The sequence below is a fragment of the Procambarus clarkii genome, chromosome 31 (genome assembly GCF_040958095.1).
Source record: "Procambarus clarkii isolate CNS0578487 chromosome 31, FALCON_Pclarkii_2.0, whole genome shotgun sequence".
NCBI classification, from domain to species: domain Eukaryota; kingdom Metazoa; phylum Arthropoda; class Malacostraca; order Decapoda; family Cambaridae; genus Procambarus; species Procambarus clarkii.
The window spans coordinates 15,878,293-15,893,883 of NC_091180.1; the positions used below are offsets into that span (position 1 = coordinate 15,878,293).

Below are 15,591 nucleotides of genomic sequence, written 5' to 3' on the forward strand. Positions count from 1 at the left end.
TAACCTATTACGGAATAAATTATAATTGATGTTTTTTTATATCAAATGGTGCTTCTCTTTTTTTGTAGGGTCAGTACAGTTTGGCCCGGGCACAACAGTCATTCAAATCACTTGTACAGATTCATGAAAAAAATGGTGAGTTATTTATTATGATTTATTTAGTTATTTGTAAGATCACTTTGGTGTTCAGTAAATTCTAGAATTAAGTTAATCTTGAGTAATTTTTTTTTGTTTACTTGTAGTGAAGTGTACTTAAGGGCTTGCTTAAGGTTAATATTCAGTGGAGCGATGTAGAGTTGAAGAATGGGCTACCTTTGTTCTTGGTTCTTTCCTCCTTCGTGTCCTTGGTTCTTTCCCTTCGTGTTCTTAGTTCTTTTGGTTTGTATTCCTGGTTCTTTCCCTTCATGTCTTAGGAACAGTAGAGTAAATGTTTACATGAGGGCAGAGAACCATTATCCATGCCTGCTATGCTCTAGCTTCCCAGCAGACAACAGGTTGGAATTAGAAATATAAGAACAAAGTAGTAAGCTACATGTACTTCTTACAAAAAGGATGTCTGTTCTTTGTGTATTTTGTAGAATCTTAAGATGTTGATGTTGATAAGTTGTGTGCTTGTAGCTAGAATAGAATAGCTAGAATACTTCAAACTAATTCAGTATTGATTTAATACAGACTAATATCATATTACAGTACAAGATTTTTATATTCTTAAGACAAGATTTAGTGGTAACCCTGTATCTTAATACAATATTCTTTTAATGATACATTTTCTGGGGGAGCTCCACCGGCTCCCCGGAGCTATCCAGGCTGATATTGCTAGTATTAGACTTTGACATCAGTCAGTGTGAAATGAGTTCATGGGCCTACGGGAGACCACGAGCCAGAACCTGGCCTCCTCAGAGAGGCACGAGGAGCAATGGCCTATAGAAACCCCCGTGTGGTTGGAAGCATTCTATATCTGCCATCGACTGGGTCAGGCACCCAGAAAGTTAAGCACCCCAAAACAAACCTCTATTCTGGTTAAGAAATTGTGACTAAAAGCCGAACTAGTGGACAGAACTCCCCAAACAAAAACGAGCATGATGTCACCACGTCACTGCACCACTGTCTGCACAGCTTCCCCCTCCCCGGGAGGGAGAAGGGGGGGGGGATCCCCAGACCCCCCGCGCCGGTTATCCAAAACCTCGGTTCTGAGGCTGGACATCAAAAACACGCAAAAAAATGCCAACCGGAGGGAGGGAGGGTTGCTGGGGAATCTCCGGGTCTCGCCCAAAAAATGGCGTTTCATTACTGTTTTATTGAAATATTTTATTCAAAATAATAATTCAATTTTTTTGTTAAGAAAAATTTTAAATGTAAGTGAACAGCATTGTTGGAAGTAAATGATCTTTTTGGGATTTCTAAAAACATTAATAGTGGCATTCATCACTGAACGTTCTCTGATATAAATAACATTATGGACAGTGTCAACACACTAGTCGTCACCAGTCTTGGCATAAGGCCTCCAGTACATTATGCCTATCACTAACAGTAGGTAACAATGCTGCTATAATAAGAATCCTGGTCACTAAATTCTGGATAAGAATATATTTTCTCAAATTCATTTTCTAAAGGAGCATGAGATAGTTTCATGTTGTGTAGATGCACCAAATAATGGCAGTGCTGTGAGCATCATAAACAGAATTGTGTTCACTGGTATTTAAACATTGTACATAGTCTTCATCACAGTCAAATCTCCAATGACACTTCATTACAAAATAATCGGTTACTTATATATTTCGTAATTTTTAAGTGATGCTGTGGACACAGGCTGAACAGTGGTGCTGTTAGCTCATGATGCATGTACCACCCTTGGTTGCTCACTCGGTATTGATGCCTTACACTTAGGAATGGTGTCCACTATTTTTCTTCAAAATGGCATCTGTTTACTAGCGGTTTGAGAGAGCCATTGTGAGCCCTTGTACCCACAGGAGTTTTAAATCTATGCTGTACCCTAATACATCACTGGAAGGGATGTGCAGTTTGCAGACAATTAGCTACACTGTCCCCCAGATGTGGTGTGCAGTGAAAGGGTCGATAACCCTGAAGTGCATTTAGGTAAGTACAAATCTATCATAACCAATCTTTCTTGAAGTTTATATTAAAGAAAAATTACAATTGATTTATTGTGCCATTTTGACCATGGTGTATGATAGAGCAGTCATTGGTGAAGAATTCCATATCAGTCAACCCGTTCTCTTACAAAGAAAGTCGCTTTTCGCTCGTATCCGCACTAAGACTAAAAATCGCCGTACTAGAAAATGGAAGCAGCTCGCGAAAGTGACGTACTGTCCTGTTTTCTGGCCTGGCTCCTCTAGCTTAGTCTGTCAGGTTAGGAGAGGACACTTTAAATTCAGCTTTCATGATGTTTTGAAACCTTAGAAGAACTTGCTGCTCTCCTAACCTACCAAAGGACCCAAAACTTGCTGTTTTGGGTCCATTTCATTTGGAAAATAAATTTTAATTTTCTAGTACGGGAATTTTTGGCCTAGCACATACAAGCAAAAAGTGACGTTATTTGTAAGAGGGTGGGTTGCATAACTATGAAAATTTTGGTGGGCACAGTTTTGTAATGACCTGGATTTACACAAACTTAACTAGTCATGATATAAAGAATTACAGAAAGCTAATTTATTATGCCTTCTTTGTTTTGACCATTGCATATGATGGCTCTATCATTACTGAACATTTTGGTGTCAAAATTGCATAAATACACCCATTGTTGAAACTAAACATGCAAAAAGATGAACTTTCTCACCAAACTGGTGAAGGAGAGAGACTCCCACCCTCCCTCAACCCTGATGCCTGGCAGTCGACCTGCTGTGCTTTGTCGTGCCAGTGGCTCACTCCACACCCATGTCTCGTCTATTGTCAGTTAAATGGAAATGCCTCCACATTTTTATTACAGTCTTCAGCACAATGATTACTGCAGTAAGATATCGTGTTGATAAAAAAAGTCAATTACAGTGCAGCTAATGGGTTAATTACCAATACATCATTGACTAGGCAAAGTAATTATTTAAGTAGTTACAGAATGAGAGCTATGCTTGTGGTGTCCGGCCTTCCTGGTACTCGTCACATGATACTTTGAAACTACTGATGGTTTTGGCCTCCACCTCCATTTGCTCTAACCATCTACCACTGCAAAAGGAACTAAAAAATATAACCAGCAATGGTGTTTGAACAGTGATTCTTGACTTGCAAACATAATTATTTTAAGTTTGCATATTGTTATCATCTCACAATGATATCTGTATAATTAAGGGAGCATAGACGATGATGATTCTGTCCCATCCTGAGGCTGTCCTTAGCAATGGCTTGGATGAACAACCCTCATTTATTTGAACATTTATATGTTCCACTGAACAATTTGCAATGAGCACAATCTGTTTGGATCATCGAGGAATTCATTAGTGCAGTTCATTACAGTAAGGATTCACTGTAGACTGTGTGTGATGTCAGTTTTCTTAAACTTCTGCAAAGCATTTTTATCTCCAATTTTTATTTATGCTTGATATTCATATGAACCAGATGATTGATTATGCTGGCTGCAAATTTCATTGGTTCAATTTTGTATTATTTGGTTTTCAGTTCTGTGCCTTGGTTGGCATCTTCTTGAAATTCCACAACACCATACAGTATTTAAAATTGATATAATTTATTATTCCTGGGAAGAGTTAGATCTCTGAAAGTTATCAGTGTGGTAATGTCAGCAAACCTGGTAACATATACACAATAGACAATGCAGGGTACTGTAATAGAAATATTGGTTAAAGAACTAAGTAAATGTTATATGTTTACAGGGAAATGCTTCTATAATATGTAGCTGTAATCATCCTGTATTGCTATGTTAAGAGTTGATTTCAATATTTGAATATTTTGCAGGATGGTTCACACCACCGAAAGAGGATGGGTAAGGGAGGTGTTACAGCAACTGGTGTCCCCCCCCTCCCCCGTACCCCCTCACCCCATTCCCAGCTCCCAGTCCCTCCTTCCCACCGGCTGCTTGTGCAGTCTCTTCCACCACCTCCACCTCTTCTCGACTTCATCTCCACTTCCTCATGGTAACTCATCTCCGCATCAACACCTTGAAGCTGAAGCTTTTTCTCATTGTGCAGTGTGGCAAGATCGACATAGTGTGAAGTTCGTACTGGCGTGGATTGAAGGATTAAGAGAATGGGCATCGGAAATAATTTTCAGTCAATTTTTCTTGGTGAGCCATGCTTACCTATATTTTTCCAAGAATATTTGGCAATTGAGAACTTTGTTAGGTCCAGCAGCTGAGCCTTAGGGGCATGCAGGTTCATTATAAACCACCTACCTTATGCCTGTGGCTTTCACATTACACTTAATGGCATCTATGAAGCATGGTACCACCTATGGACTAGTGTTTGCTAGTTACCTCTTGACCAAGGACATTTAGTATAGTTATGTTTTTAAATGGGAAAATTTGTGGTTGGTCTGTGATAAATAGAATTTTTTGCTTATTTCATTCATTTAATGATCCATTTATATGTTTGACATTTACAACCATATTGCATAACTACTTGAAAATGGTTCTGGCAGAGTGAGTTTGTGTTTAAAGCTGTTGTGAACACTAGAGCAAGCTTGAGTTTAACGTCTTTCTGGTAAGTTTGTTGCTAGTACTAGTGTTAGGTGCGAATGTAAGAGTGTTTTACAATTCATGTAATTTTAAAATAGTTTGTCCATTTTCTTTCATATATCATTCATGAATATTTGCGACAGCCATTTTATCATTACATTTGGTCTTCGTCATTTGTAACTATCTCGTGACAATGGGACTTTTTAATATCAATAACATTAATTTGTGTAATATATCAGTCTTCATTTAGTTGTCTTCTTTGGGTAGGATCATTGGAAATTAGAGCTGTGGAGATTGGTCAAAAAGACGACTTATCAGAGGTGCTCGAGAACCGAATTAACTATGCTTGCTTAACTATATCTGCGGGGAGTGAGATCTAGCTCTTGACACGTCAGTCACGGCTGTTGTCTTGGGAAGGGTGAGAAGCATCAACTGCACTGATAAAGTAGCTGTAAGGAGGAGGTGCTCTAGAATTGGATCTCTCTTACTGAAGACAAGTTAGGTAATCAGTGATGCAAACTGTGCCAGGACAGGTTGGACCTTCACTTCAAGATGTGTTCTATCAAACAGACCAACTTGGTATAACCTTGTAACCATATTTTGGCTGTATTTTTTGTTTGGCTGAAACTTTTGTTCTCATGTTCTTGTTCTGTTTTGACTGTGTGTATTATAGAAAAGATTATACTGTAGGTAGTAAGCTGTAGCCAAGATGTGGCAATAAATGATCATTACCATGATTTACAATTTTTTTTCATTTGTGCATACTGTATAGAAAATTATAAATACTGCCAAGATAGGGTTATATGTGTGTGTGTACACAAGTTTTCTGGCTAGTAGTCATCTCAGAGTGAAGGTCCTCTTTCCTGATGGCCTGTGTGAGAAAAATCATTGCGATTCTCATCTGATGTTCATTAGTAGTAATGTTGCTGTGCACGACGTTCGGTAGTCTCGGGTTAGCTGCGTTCTTAGCTCGGAAGAATGAACTCGCCGAAGCTCATCTTGTGACGTGTTTCAATGAACTTTGAGGATTTCGCAGTAACCACGGACAAGACTGTTGTATATTATACAGTGTCTCTTGGGTGGTAGAAAGAGTGCCAGGATTGGGTGGTAATTGTGGGAGAGAGAGAGAGATTATCAAACCAATGACTACTGTTTAAGCAAGTAATTTTAAAAAGTTCAAAGATTTGTTTAAATTTTTTCATGTTTAAAAAGCAAAGTAAAAAAAGTTTGCAAGCACCCATTTAAATTTGCAATTTTGTTAAAAGGCATCAAAATAATTATTGTTTAATTCAAATTGGTGAAGCGTGCCATCATTTTCAAGTTTGGTTTACTGTTTAATACTTCTCTGCATCAGTAACTGAGAATAGGACACCTCTGTGGTATTACCTAAAGTTACAGAAGTATGAATAAGGTAAAAAGTAATTAACATCAGTATGATGCTTCAACATATAATGAAGACATGAGATTTCAGAGTTATAACAATTTATTTTATAATTTCCCTCCCCCCTCTCCCCTGACCAGTTACATGATTTTTAACATATACAAATGCTATCAATTCTGAATGACATCCATCTGCTTGGTCGAAATCACTGCACCGACTTAAAAATACCCAAGGTTTTCATCTCAATTGCTACCAAATTGTTAGTATTAATTATTTTGTCGCTTGTTTTCCCTACCTTCAGAAAAAAAGAATGTCCATACAGTAGTGTAAATTATATTTTTTAAATCCATTGAATAGCAGATGTATTTATAGTTTTAGCCAGGATTGGTCAATGCAAGGCTGTCATTTTTGTACACCAAATGTGTATGGGTTGCCCTCAGAGTTGTGTATTGGTGGTGCAATCTCTCTTGGACAGAAGTCATCTCGTGTGGAAGGGAGCATAAAGTTAGACTGAAATGTGTCCTTCTCTTCAGGATGTCCATTTTCTGCAATGTTTAAAAGGAATCTCCTTTATTGGCATCTTAAAAGATTAGGATTTTTGTAACCCACATTCTGTGGGGAAGTGGGACATTACTTCCATTTTATTCAGTATGGATAAGTGTTAGGTCATAATAATAATAATAATAATAATAAAATGATTCCTAATTAAGATATTTTAAAATGTTTATTAATAAACATTAAAAGTGGTCCCAAGTCTTGCATGCAAATACCTAGACAACTTTGATGTTGTGTATCAGAGGCAGGAGTTGTGTGGTAGTGCAGTCACTCGAGGAATGCTGGCGTAGTACGTAGACCCTCTGAAAACGCTTCAATTGTTGACGGTATTTGAAGTATTAAGGAACACGTCTAAAACTGTAGCATGCGTGAGGATCCAGCCATGTTGGATGTCATGGAGATTCTTATGCCTTTATATGGTTGTCAACAAATCTTCTATGTTCCCTGAGGGAATTAAGCTACTCCAATATAATTCAGAAAATCCATAATTGCTGTTTTTGTCAGTTATTATGAATTAGACGTTGGTGTGTTGTTATAATGGACACTTACAAGTGGTAAATAAGTGGGCTTATGTATACATGTAATGTGTGTATAATATTAATATATATATATATATAAATATATATATATATATATATATAATAAATATATATATATAATATAAAATAGTGTAACCTCAAATCTAAATATTTTTGTTCTAGACTCCTTCCAGATGTCAAAATTCCTGATTTAGACATTTAAATGTTTCAAATCCTGGGTATTTGTAAATCTTGGTAAGATTTTTGTTACTGAAAATTCTAGAATATATATTTTTCCATGTTTTCACTCAGATATGTAAACAAAGAATTTTCTATTGTAAAAATATAATAACTGGTGCAATACATAAAGCTGAATTATGTAGGTACAGTACCTTTTAGAAGACAAGAGTCGTCGTCCTAAACTGCCCGATCCAACCTCTTTATTCTGAGTCACTTAGCATCTTTCTTCAATATTTTTATTTTTATTTGATTTTTTTCAGAATGCACTCCTGGCAATTCTCTCTAAATCCTTACACAATCTAATATGTATAAAAGGGTCCCCACTTTGGCACCAGAAGTGGTACCCCACACAACTTTTATATATATATACTTATTATATATAATATACTGTGATATATATATATATATATATATATATATATATATATATATATATATATATATATATATATATATATATATATATATATATATATATATATAAATATATAAAATACACGTTGTGTAAATTTATAATGAGTAATATATTCTGCAGTAATAATATAGTAATGAGTAATATTTTCCATGTTGATTATTTTCTTGTTTATGGCTCCTATCCTTCTGGCTAGTGCTCTTGCATCTTGGTTTAATTAGAAGAGGATTTCTCCAAATGTCATCGTTGTACGAGATGAAGAAAAAGAAATGATTAGCTGCAGGATGTCACGCTCATTATAAATTTACACAACGTTTCGAACCTACATGGTTCATTCTCAAGTGATGAGACAGTGCTGGGCGTATTGGATTTATTCCATTAGGGAGGTCAGGTACATAAAACAAAAAGGTGAGGAGTATATTGTAAAGGAAAAATAGGGCATAAATGGGGAAAGGATAGGGGATGTAAATAGGGATGAAGCATATACAAAGATTAATTAAGTGATTAATCTGTGTATATGCTTCGTGTGTGCATGTATTAGTATAACATTTATTTTGGAAGCAGGTTTTCACTAATACACGTGTAATTAAACACAACAGCATTGTGATTTACTTATGGCTATTTTTCCATTCTGTGCAAATACTTTCTTCCATCTAGAGGGTGAAAAAACACTAAAATCACTTGATCTCCCCCCCCCCCTTTTTTTTTTACGTTTCTTCAATCTAACATCGTTGACACTAGGGATATAGGTACACTAATTTTACATGTAAAAATATGGATGTTTATAGGTGTGGATACACCTCGCCTTACGATAAAGTAGTCCTTAATTATAGAGAGCGACTAAAGATTGGGCGAGGTGATTGCTGCCTTCGATCAGGTACTAGTTGGCTACTAGGTCTATCGTCCCACGGGATTATTGGAGGGCTATCAAACAAATAAATTATGCTCGAAGTTGAATTCACTAGAATGTAGATTACTGTTGTCAGCTCCCAAGGGTACTGAGCATCTTTCAACCATTGGTGCATGTGATTGTTTTGATGTCCTTCACTATGTCGTGGTGTTAAGTGCGAAGTTGCTGAAAACCTCCTCATTACAAATGAGGAGGTATTAAGTTGTTGACACAAGACGTCAACTTGAGAGTATTTGTGGTGTCCAATATAAAAAACATTTTGGAGTGCACAGTCTCCAGAATTGCACTTGTATTGATTTACTCTATTAGTGCACTTCAGTTTGTTAGATGAGGCTGAAATGTTATTGCTCATAATGAGGACAGCTGTATACTAAATGATAGGACGAATCCTTGCATTTTCATCCTATGGTTTACATTTCCTTTCGATTATTGCAACTAATAGCTGGAGTTGGGTAGCAATTGCCTTGCCCGATCCTTCGTCGCTATTTATGATTAAGGAATACAGTGTGTGGTACTTAATTGTAGGGTGAGGTGTATCCACACCTGTGTGTTTTTCCATATAAAATTAGTATCTGTATTTTTGTCCCAGAGAGATGCATGTGGTCGAGATGTCTGTGGCACAAAGGCATTCACAGAAAAGTTGCGTCCTTTTAATGATAGTGTAATTTTAATGCATTGTAAGTAGAGTTTAATGCATTTTAGTACTTTCTAAAAAAGCTATTTTATATATCAAGAGAAAAAATTATTTAAATGTTGAAAATGCATGCAATGCAATTAACACTTGCATCTGTGAGGACGATCTGGTTCCATATATGGTACACGACTGAACCACCCCCCCCCCCCCCCCATCGTCTTGCTCAGTGATACGTAAATCATTGATTTTAATTTTCTGGTTTGGTTTCAACATTCTGAATTAAAATTGGTCTTAAGAACTAGAAATACGATAACCAATGTCTTTCCAATTTATTCCTCTTGTATAGTTCTTGATTACGGTAATGAGGTTACACTGTTGAATGTACTGTGTAAATATATATGTATCCTGTAACCTGTAATATACAGTACATATGTATTTTGAGGTACATATATATATATAAATATATATAGAAATGCTCACATGTATACATAACATGTTCATTACCCCCATTTTCCACTTTGATGGGTGGGGAGGCAATCAGGCCAGAGGTATGGTGAACATTGTAGTGAAAGGTTATAGATATTTGTCCATTTATTGTCATTCACATTATATAGCATTATACATCTATATACACATACATACATGCACATATACATATACACACAATTAGCTTCATATTTTTTGTTGAATCATATAAAAAGCCCATTTCCAGGAAGGGACCTAGCATGTGGATGCTTCTGCAAGTGGTGTGAGTTCGAAGATAAAGATCTGTCGTCTTGCATATGTCACGTTTTGAGCACATCTTGTTCATAAGGAAATGACCCTACTGAAGTTTTGAGAGATGGTTGCAGTGGATTATATTTCATACTGATGGTTACATTTGGTTGAAACAATTGTTGCATGGTATGAGATTACAAGCTGTGGTACTCTAGTTTTCTCTTTCCTCAATATATGGAAAGACAGTAGGGAAAATTTGCTTTGATATACAGTACATTCATTGTGAAGAGTTAACAATGCTGCAATACAGGTATGAAGTCCTTACATTTTTACTAATGTCATTGATTTTGATTTCACGAGCCTATGTAACGGAACTGTACATCATTTTCAGATGTACCGTTCTGGAAAATTTTGAACTCGATACGAAATGGAATCTGCAGTCATTGCCAATTTAATTCAGGCAGCTAATGATTGCAAACATAAACAAATTCTTTTGTTTTTTTTTAAGACTTTCTCTCGGGTTAGTTTTGATGGATGGCGTGGAGGCTAGTAATCTTTTAATCATTCTTCAAAATTGTTTTGATAAGATAGGTCTTTGTACCAGTTTTCTCCACTCCGACAAATGTGGCTAATCAAGAGATCATTCGCCAGCCTTGGGTTGGCATTAGGCTCTCATGAGAAGTACACCACTTGTTATAACTCCAATGCAGTGATATTTCTTTCTATATTGTGAACTATCCACCAGAGCAGAAAGAAGTTTCTACTTCGAGGTGGAGGTGCAGTGCGTAATCCAGTGTGTTTTATCATTATGAAATGTATGAAAGTATTACAAATAAAAATGGAAACGATTATTTGAGTTTATTATTTCTTTCTGATGTTTTGATTATGGAAAATATAGTGTACTTCAGTCGATATTTGGAAGGACTGTGATGAAATTTAAACTAGAATATATTAGTTTTTAATATTTGTAAATATCTTCTCACTAAAAATCCTTCCTTGAACATGTTGCAAATTACAATTATTTTTTGGACAAGGTACAAGAAACAAAAGAATAGTGTTGTATGGGAATTAAGTGGAAAATATATAGGAACTTTTTGTCCTAATTAAAGATAGCATTATGTTCGGTAATACATAATACAGTACGTTAAAAAAGGGCAGTTACATGTTTTGGTTCTTCAGGGCCAGTCATACTATTGCTAATAATACTTTGCTCTTTTAAAGAAAACATTAAATATTTTTTCTGGAATCCAAGATGGCTTCCACACGAGTTACATCGGTTACAGGATTTATTATTATTATTATTATTATTTATTATTATTATTATTATTATCATTATACCTACTGGGGACCAGAGGCAGACTGGTCCCGCTTCAGAGATGCAGAGATGATGACTTCATCACCCTCACTAGGAAAGCATCCAGAAAGTCAGCAAGGCCTTACAAACAACTATAAGGTTCGTAGAACATGAAGCATCGAAAAGTGAAATGATTCAAACTAAACAATTGGTTCACTCTGAAGTAGCTCGAACTCATTTAGTACCGATATCTACCACCAGGCAACTTGCAGCCGGCTCCAATGGTCAGTCCTGTCACTAATTTAGCTGATGCTACTAGTGTGCTGCTGACGTGTACCCTTCACAGCGAGTCCCAATGCTTTTCAACTGTCTGCCATCCTTCGGACTTTGTTCTGCAGGGGGGCCGTTTGCTTCCTTTTTGTTCTTTTATGTTAGTATTTGCTTCACATGCATGTTTCCTTCCTGTTAATTTTGCATGGATCTGGTAATTTTTATGCTTTGAGCTGCATGTACTCAAGGTTCCATTTTCTGGGTTTGGGGAGCCCAAGGAGGGTCCAATGTCCTGATTCCAGAGACACTAAACAAATATTGGTCCCTTGTTTTCCTGTCTCTGTGGTGAGTTAGTTTTAGGAAACCACAAGGGGCTCCTCAGAGATAATTAACATTGAATGTAATGAAATGCTTTTTTCCGATAAAATCCTGTTGGTTCCCAGCTCTCTCACTCCCTATTAAGTTCATTGTCCATTGGAGGACTGACCATTGGAGCTAATTGTGGGCTGGGGGTCAGAGCCACATGATGCTCGGTAGTGTTAGTACTATCAGTACTAACACTACTATTAGTTCTATCAGTACTAACATGCTTAAAGTTAGTGATCTAGTTTAGTCTGAATCATTTGCAGAGCCATTTGATCTTTTTAATGCTTTTCTATGAACCTTATGAGGTGACTATACGTCACCTCATAAACCCTTGCAACTTTACTTTGCAGTAAATAGTGCAAGTTTCATAAGGTTATCTGGAGCTGATGCTGTCAGTTTTTATCCATTTCAGTATTTCATACTAGTTTCTATCCTCAATGTGAGATCCATACATTTGTCATTCCCAATTTCACTCAACATATCGGAACCAGTGTAAAAGTTGACTCCATCTATTACATGTAATTTGATCTTGAATACTGATATTGGAATTTTAGTTTTCTTTTAAGCCTTCTAAGGCTGGTTTATTAAGTAAAAATAGCTTTTGAAACTTGTACATGGCTAGCTTAAGTGATCAAAGGTCATTTGAGGATATAGATAAAAATTTTGTTCAAATGGATCCCACAGGCACATGTTTTCTGTTCCTGACTACAGAAGTTCTGTACCGAGGCTCGTTGAGGTTCCCCTAGGCTACCTTCCCCAGGTTGCAATCCACAACAATTGCGTCTGGGAACACTCGGCGCATAGGCTCGAACCCTTGTCAAGGCTCGTGTGGATTTATTCTTTAATATATCACATCAATGTGATTTCTGTGTGTGTGTAGTTGTCTAATTAGTTGATGCCTATTTTACTGCTAGGTCAACCAAGGCATCAGTTGAAAGGAAGAGTACCCAACTGGTTCTCTTCAGCCCAGGGACTGAACCCGAATCCATTGCATGCGAATCGAAGATGGAGCACTGTGGTACAGGACTAGTTCACTGTGCTATACAGGATCCACTTGTACTTACTAGTCCCTAACTTTATAGATATGGATATGCCTTTACTGATCAACCTTCGATTTTTTAATGCTGCTTTTGTATGTTTTGTAACTATTAATTGTGAATTCTTCATGGTGTTACAAATTTTTGTTAGGGATACAGTAACCTTTATACCAATTTCTTTTGCATCTACATTACATCCCTATGACGCTGCTTAGCTATTGCCATCAAGAGGATTTAAGTGTTTCTGATTCCTTGCAATGCTGCTGCTCATTTGTTGCATAGGTTGTTGCATGCATACGGTGCATTACATCACTTCATTATAAAAAAGCAGACTTATAAGTAGCAAGTGTGTCATACTTCAGCCTCTGAAACCAAAAGGAATTTTTGTTGTTGCTAGATCAGAAGGAAACGCTCTTCCAAAACTAACTTCATAACAACAACAACATACTGTTCTTCAGGGTTACTTATGTTTGCATGTTCATCAAATAATATTGACTTTGTTGACAAATATGTTGACTTTGCAAAAGTTGTTGCAGGTTTGCAGCCATGAAAGGTGTCACAACAAATAGCCTGCAGCTGGAGTTGCATCACAGGCGCCCTCTGTTTTCTTAATATCTTTGTCAATCAAATCTATACATTAACACTACAATTTGGTATCTTCCATTCTTTTTATTTGTAAAGAAAAACCAAGTTGAATATAGACTTTGTCGAAGATGATGTTTCACCTGTAGGAGCTTCGTCAACTCTGTGAACTAGGTTAGTGTTCATTAAATCTCTGTAGCTGTGTAAAATTAAAAAATTACTGAAAGTGACTATGGTTGCTTAACATGGAAAAAATAATTTGTTTATACAGTCAAGGTAAAATAGAAAGTACAAAAGCTTCTTAAAATAACATATTCCAGGAATCCTAAATTTTGTGTATTTTTGTTTATTGTCCCTAAAAATTATAATTAACAATGTTTCGAAGGAAGATTTTCTTTTTTTAAAACGTTTTCAGCATATGCTTTTTACATTTTAAACCGAAGACTTATAACACAATAAAATTATAACTTGAGAATAATCTCTGTTTAGGAGGAAGGTTCACTTGCTAGTTGACATGTAGCCTAGTACTGGAACCGTAATATGCTTTTAGAGCACAAATATTTAAATAACTATCCAGGTGATGTGAGGGGAGTGGGAGGGTGTTTCTCACGATAATGGATTTGAACTGAGGACAGGTTCTTTTCTGAATGGATGAAGTTGGGCATTGCACATTCGAGTGTGTGAGATTTGTTAAGTGTACGATGACAGGTCCCGCAGACGCCTCGGCAAGGTGAGGCAAACGTGGACCTTAGAAACGTGAAACGAGAGGGACTGACTCCCGCCGTTTACTCGCAAGACCTGCTCATATGGCTCCCTTACTCAGGCTCCATTTACGCAGTCTATAATGGCAGTAGCCTCTTTACCGCCGGATAATGCAGTTCACTACCTTGTAAAGTCCTGTACATGAATGCAACAGGACGACCACCTCGGTTCAAGACTGCTGAAATTGCAACTTCTGAGGCATCACTCCACCTCAAGTAGCAGCTAGGTCTTCATCCACGGATTTTACAGTTGCATCCACGTCTTTTTTTTTTATATAGGCCTTCAAATGCTGTTAAGGCTGCTTGGGTCAGTGGAACGTCTTACTTTTGACCAAAAGTCGAATCATGGCTTAAAAATTGGGATCCACTTGGCATAGTAAGCGAACATTCCCAGCGCCCTCCTCAGTGATCCTATATACATTGACAGGTGACAGGTGGTGTTAAGTGTCGAGGCGGACGCCTCCTCTCTGGGTCAGGCTATACCACAGTTAACAACATTAAAAGACAAATATCTACTCGTACGATGTACATAGCGCCCTGTACTACAGTGGCTTTACAAAAATGTACAGCTCACCCACCAATATATGAAGTTTAACAACCCATTGTATCTCCTTGTATATGAATAAATGAATAAAATGCAATAAAATAAAATACATAAATGAGCAAGCAGCCTCACGTCGGCTTCAAAAGCTGAGTACTTCTTGGGTTTCTTCATTGTAACTGGAAGATAAAGAGCTCCGGAAGTCGAATATAGAAAATACATTGTAACTCTCAAGATAACTGACCATCTATTCTTGGCAGTGGATAAGCATCTAATGTTGTGTATTAGTTAATGGTTTGAGACTAAATAATCTATTTTTGTCTGTTAAGAGCATCTTTTACCACAACAACTGAGAACGTCATGTTGACCAGACCACACACTAGAAAGTGAAGGGACGACGACCTTTCGCTCCGTCCTGGACCATTCTCAATCGACTTGAGAATGGTCCAGGACGAACCAAAGCCGGCCGAGCGGACAGCACGCTGGACTTGTGATCCTGTGGTCCCGGGTTCGATCCCGGGCGCCGGCTAGAAACAATGGGCAGAGTTTCTTTCACCCTATGCCCCTGTTACCTAGCAGTAAAATAGGTACCTGGGTGTTAGTCAGCTGTCACGGTCTGCTTCCTGGGGGTGGAGGCCTGGTCGAGGACCGGGCCGCAGGGACACTAAAAAGCCCCGAAATCATCTAAAGATAACCTAAAGATAAGATAGTCCTCCCCCAGGGGTGCTAGA

General features: G+C 37.3%; 1 protein-coding gene across 2 annotated transcripts in view; it reads left to right on the forward strand.

Moving 5' to 3' along the window:
- Positions 1–10,858, forward strand: part of LOC123758640 (ubiquitin-conjugating enzyme E2 Q2) — a 38,613-nt gene extending 27,755 nt beyond the window's left edge. For both annotated transcript variants that reach the window (XM_045743162.2, XM_045743161.2), the window contains exons 8-9: positions 69–135; positions 3,925–10,858. In XM_045743162.2, the coding sequence (XP_045599118.1) occupies positions 69–135; positions 3,925–3,956 (99 nt within the window). In that variant the 3' untranslated portion in view covers positions 3,957–10,858. The remainder of the gene's footprint in view (positions 1–68; positions 136–3,924) is intronic.
- Positions 10,859–15,591: the final 4,733 nt, after the last annotated feature.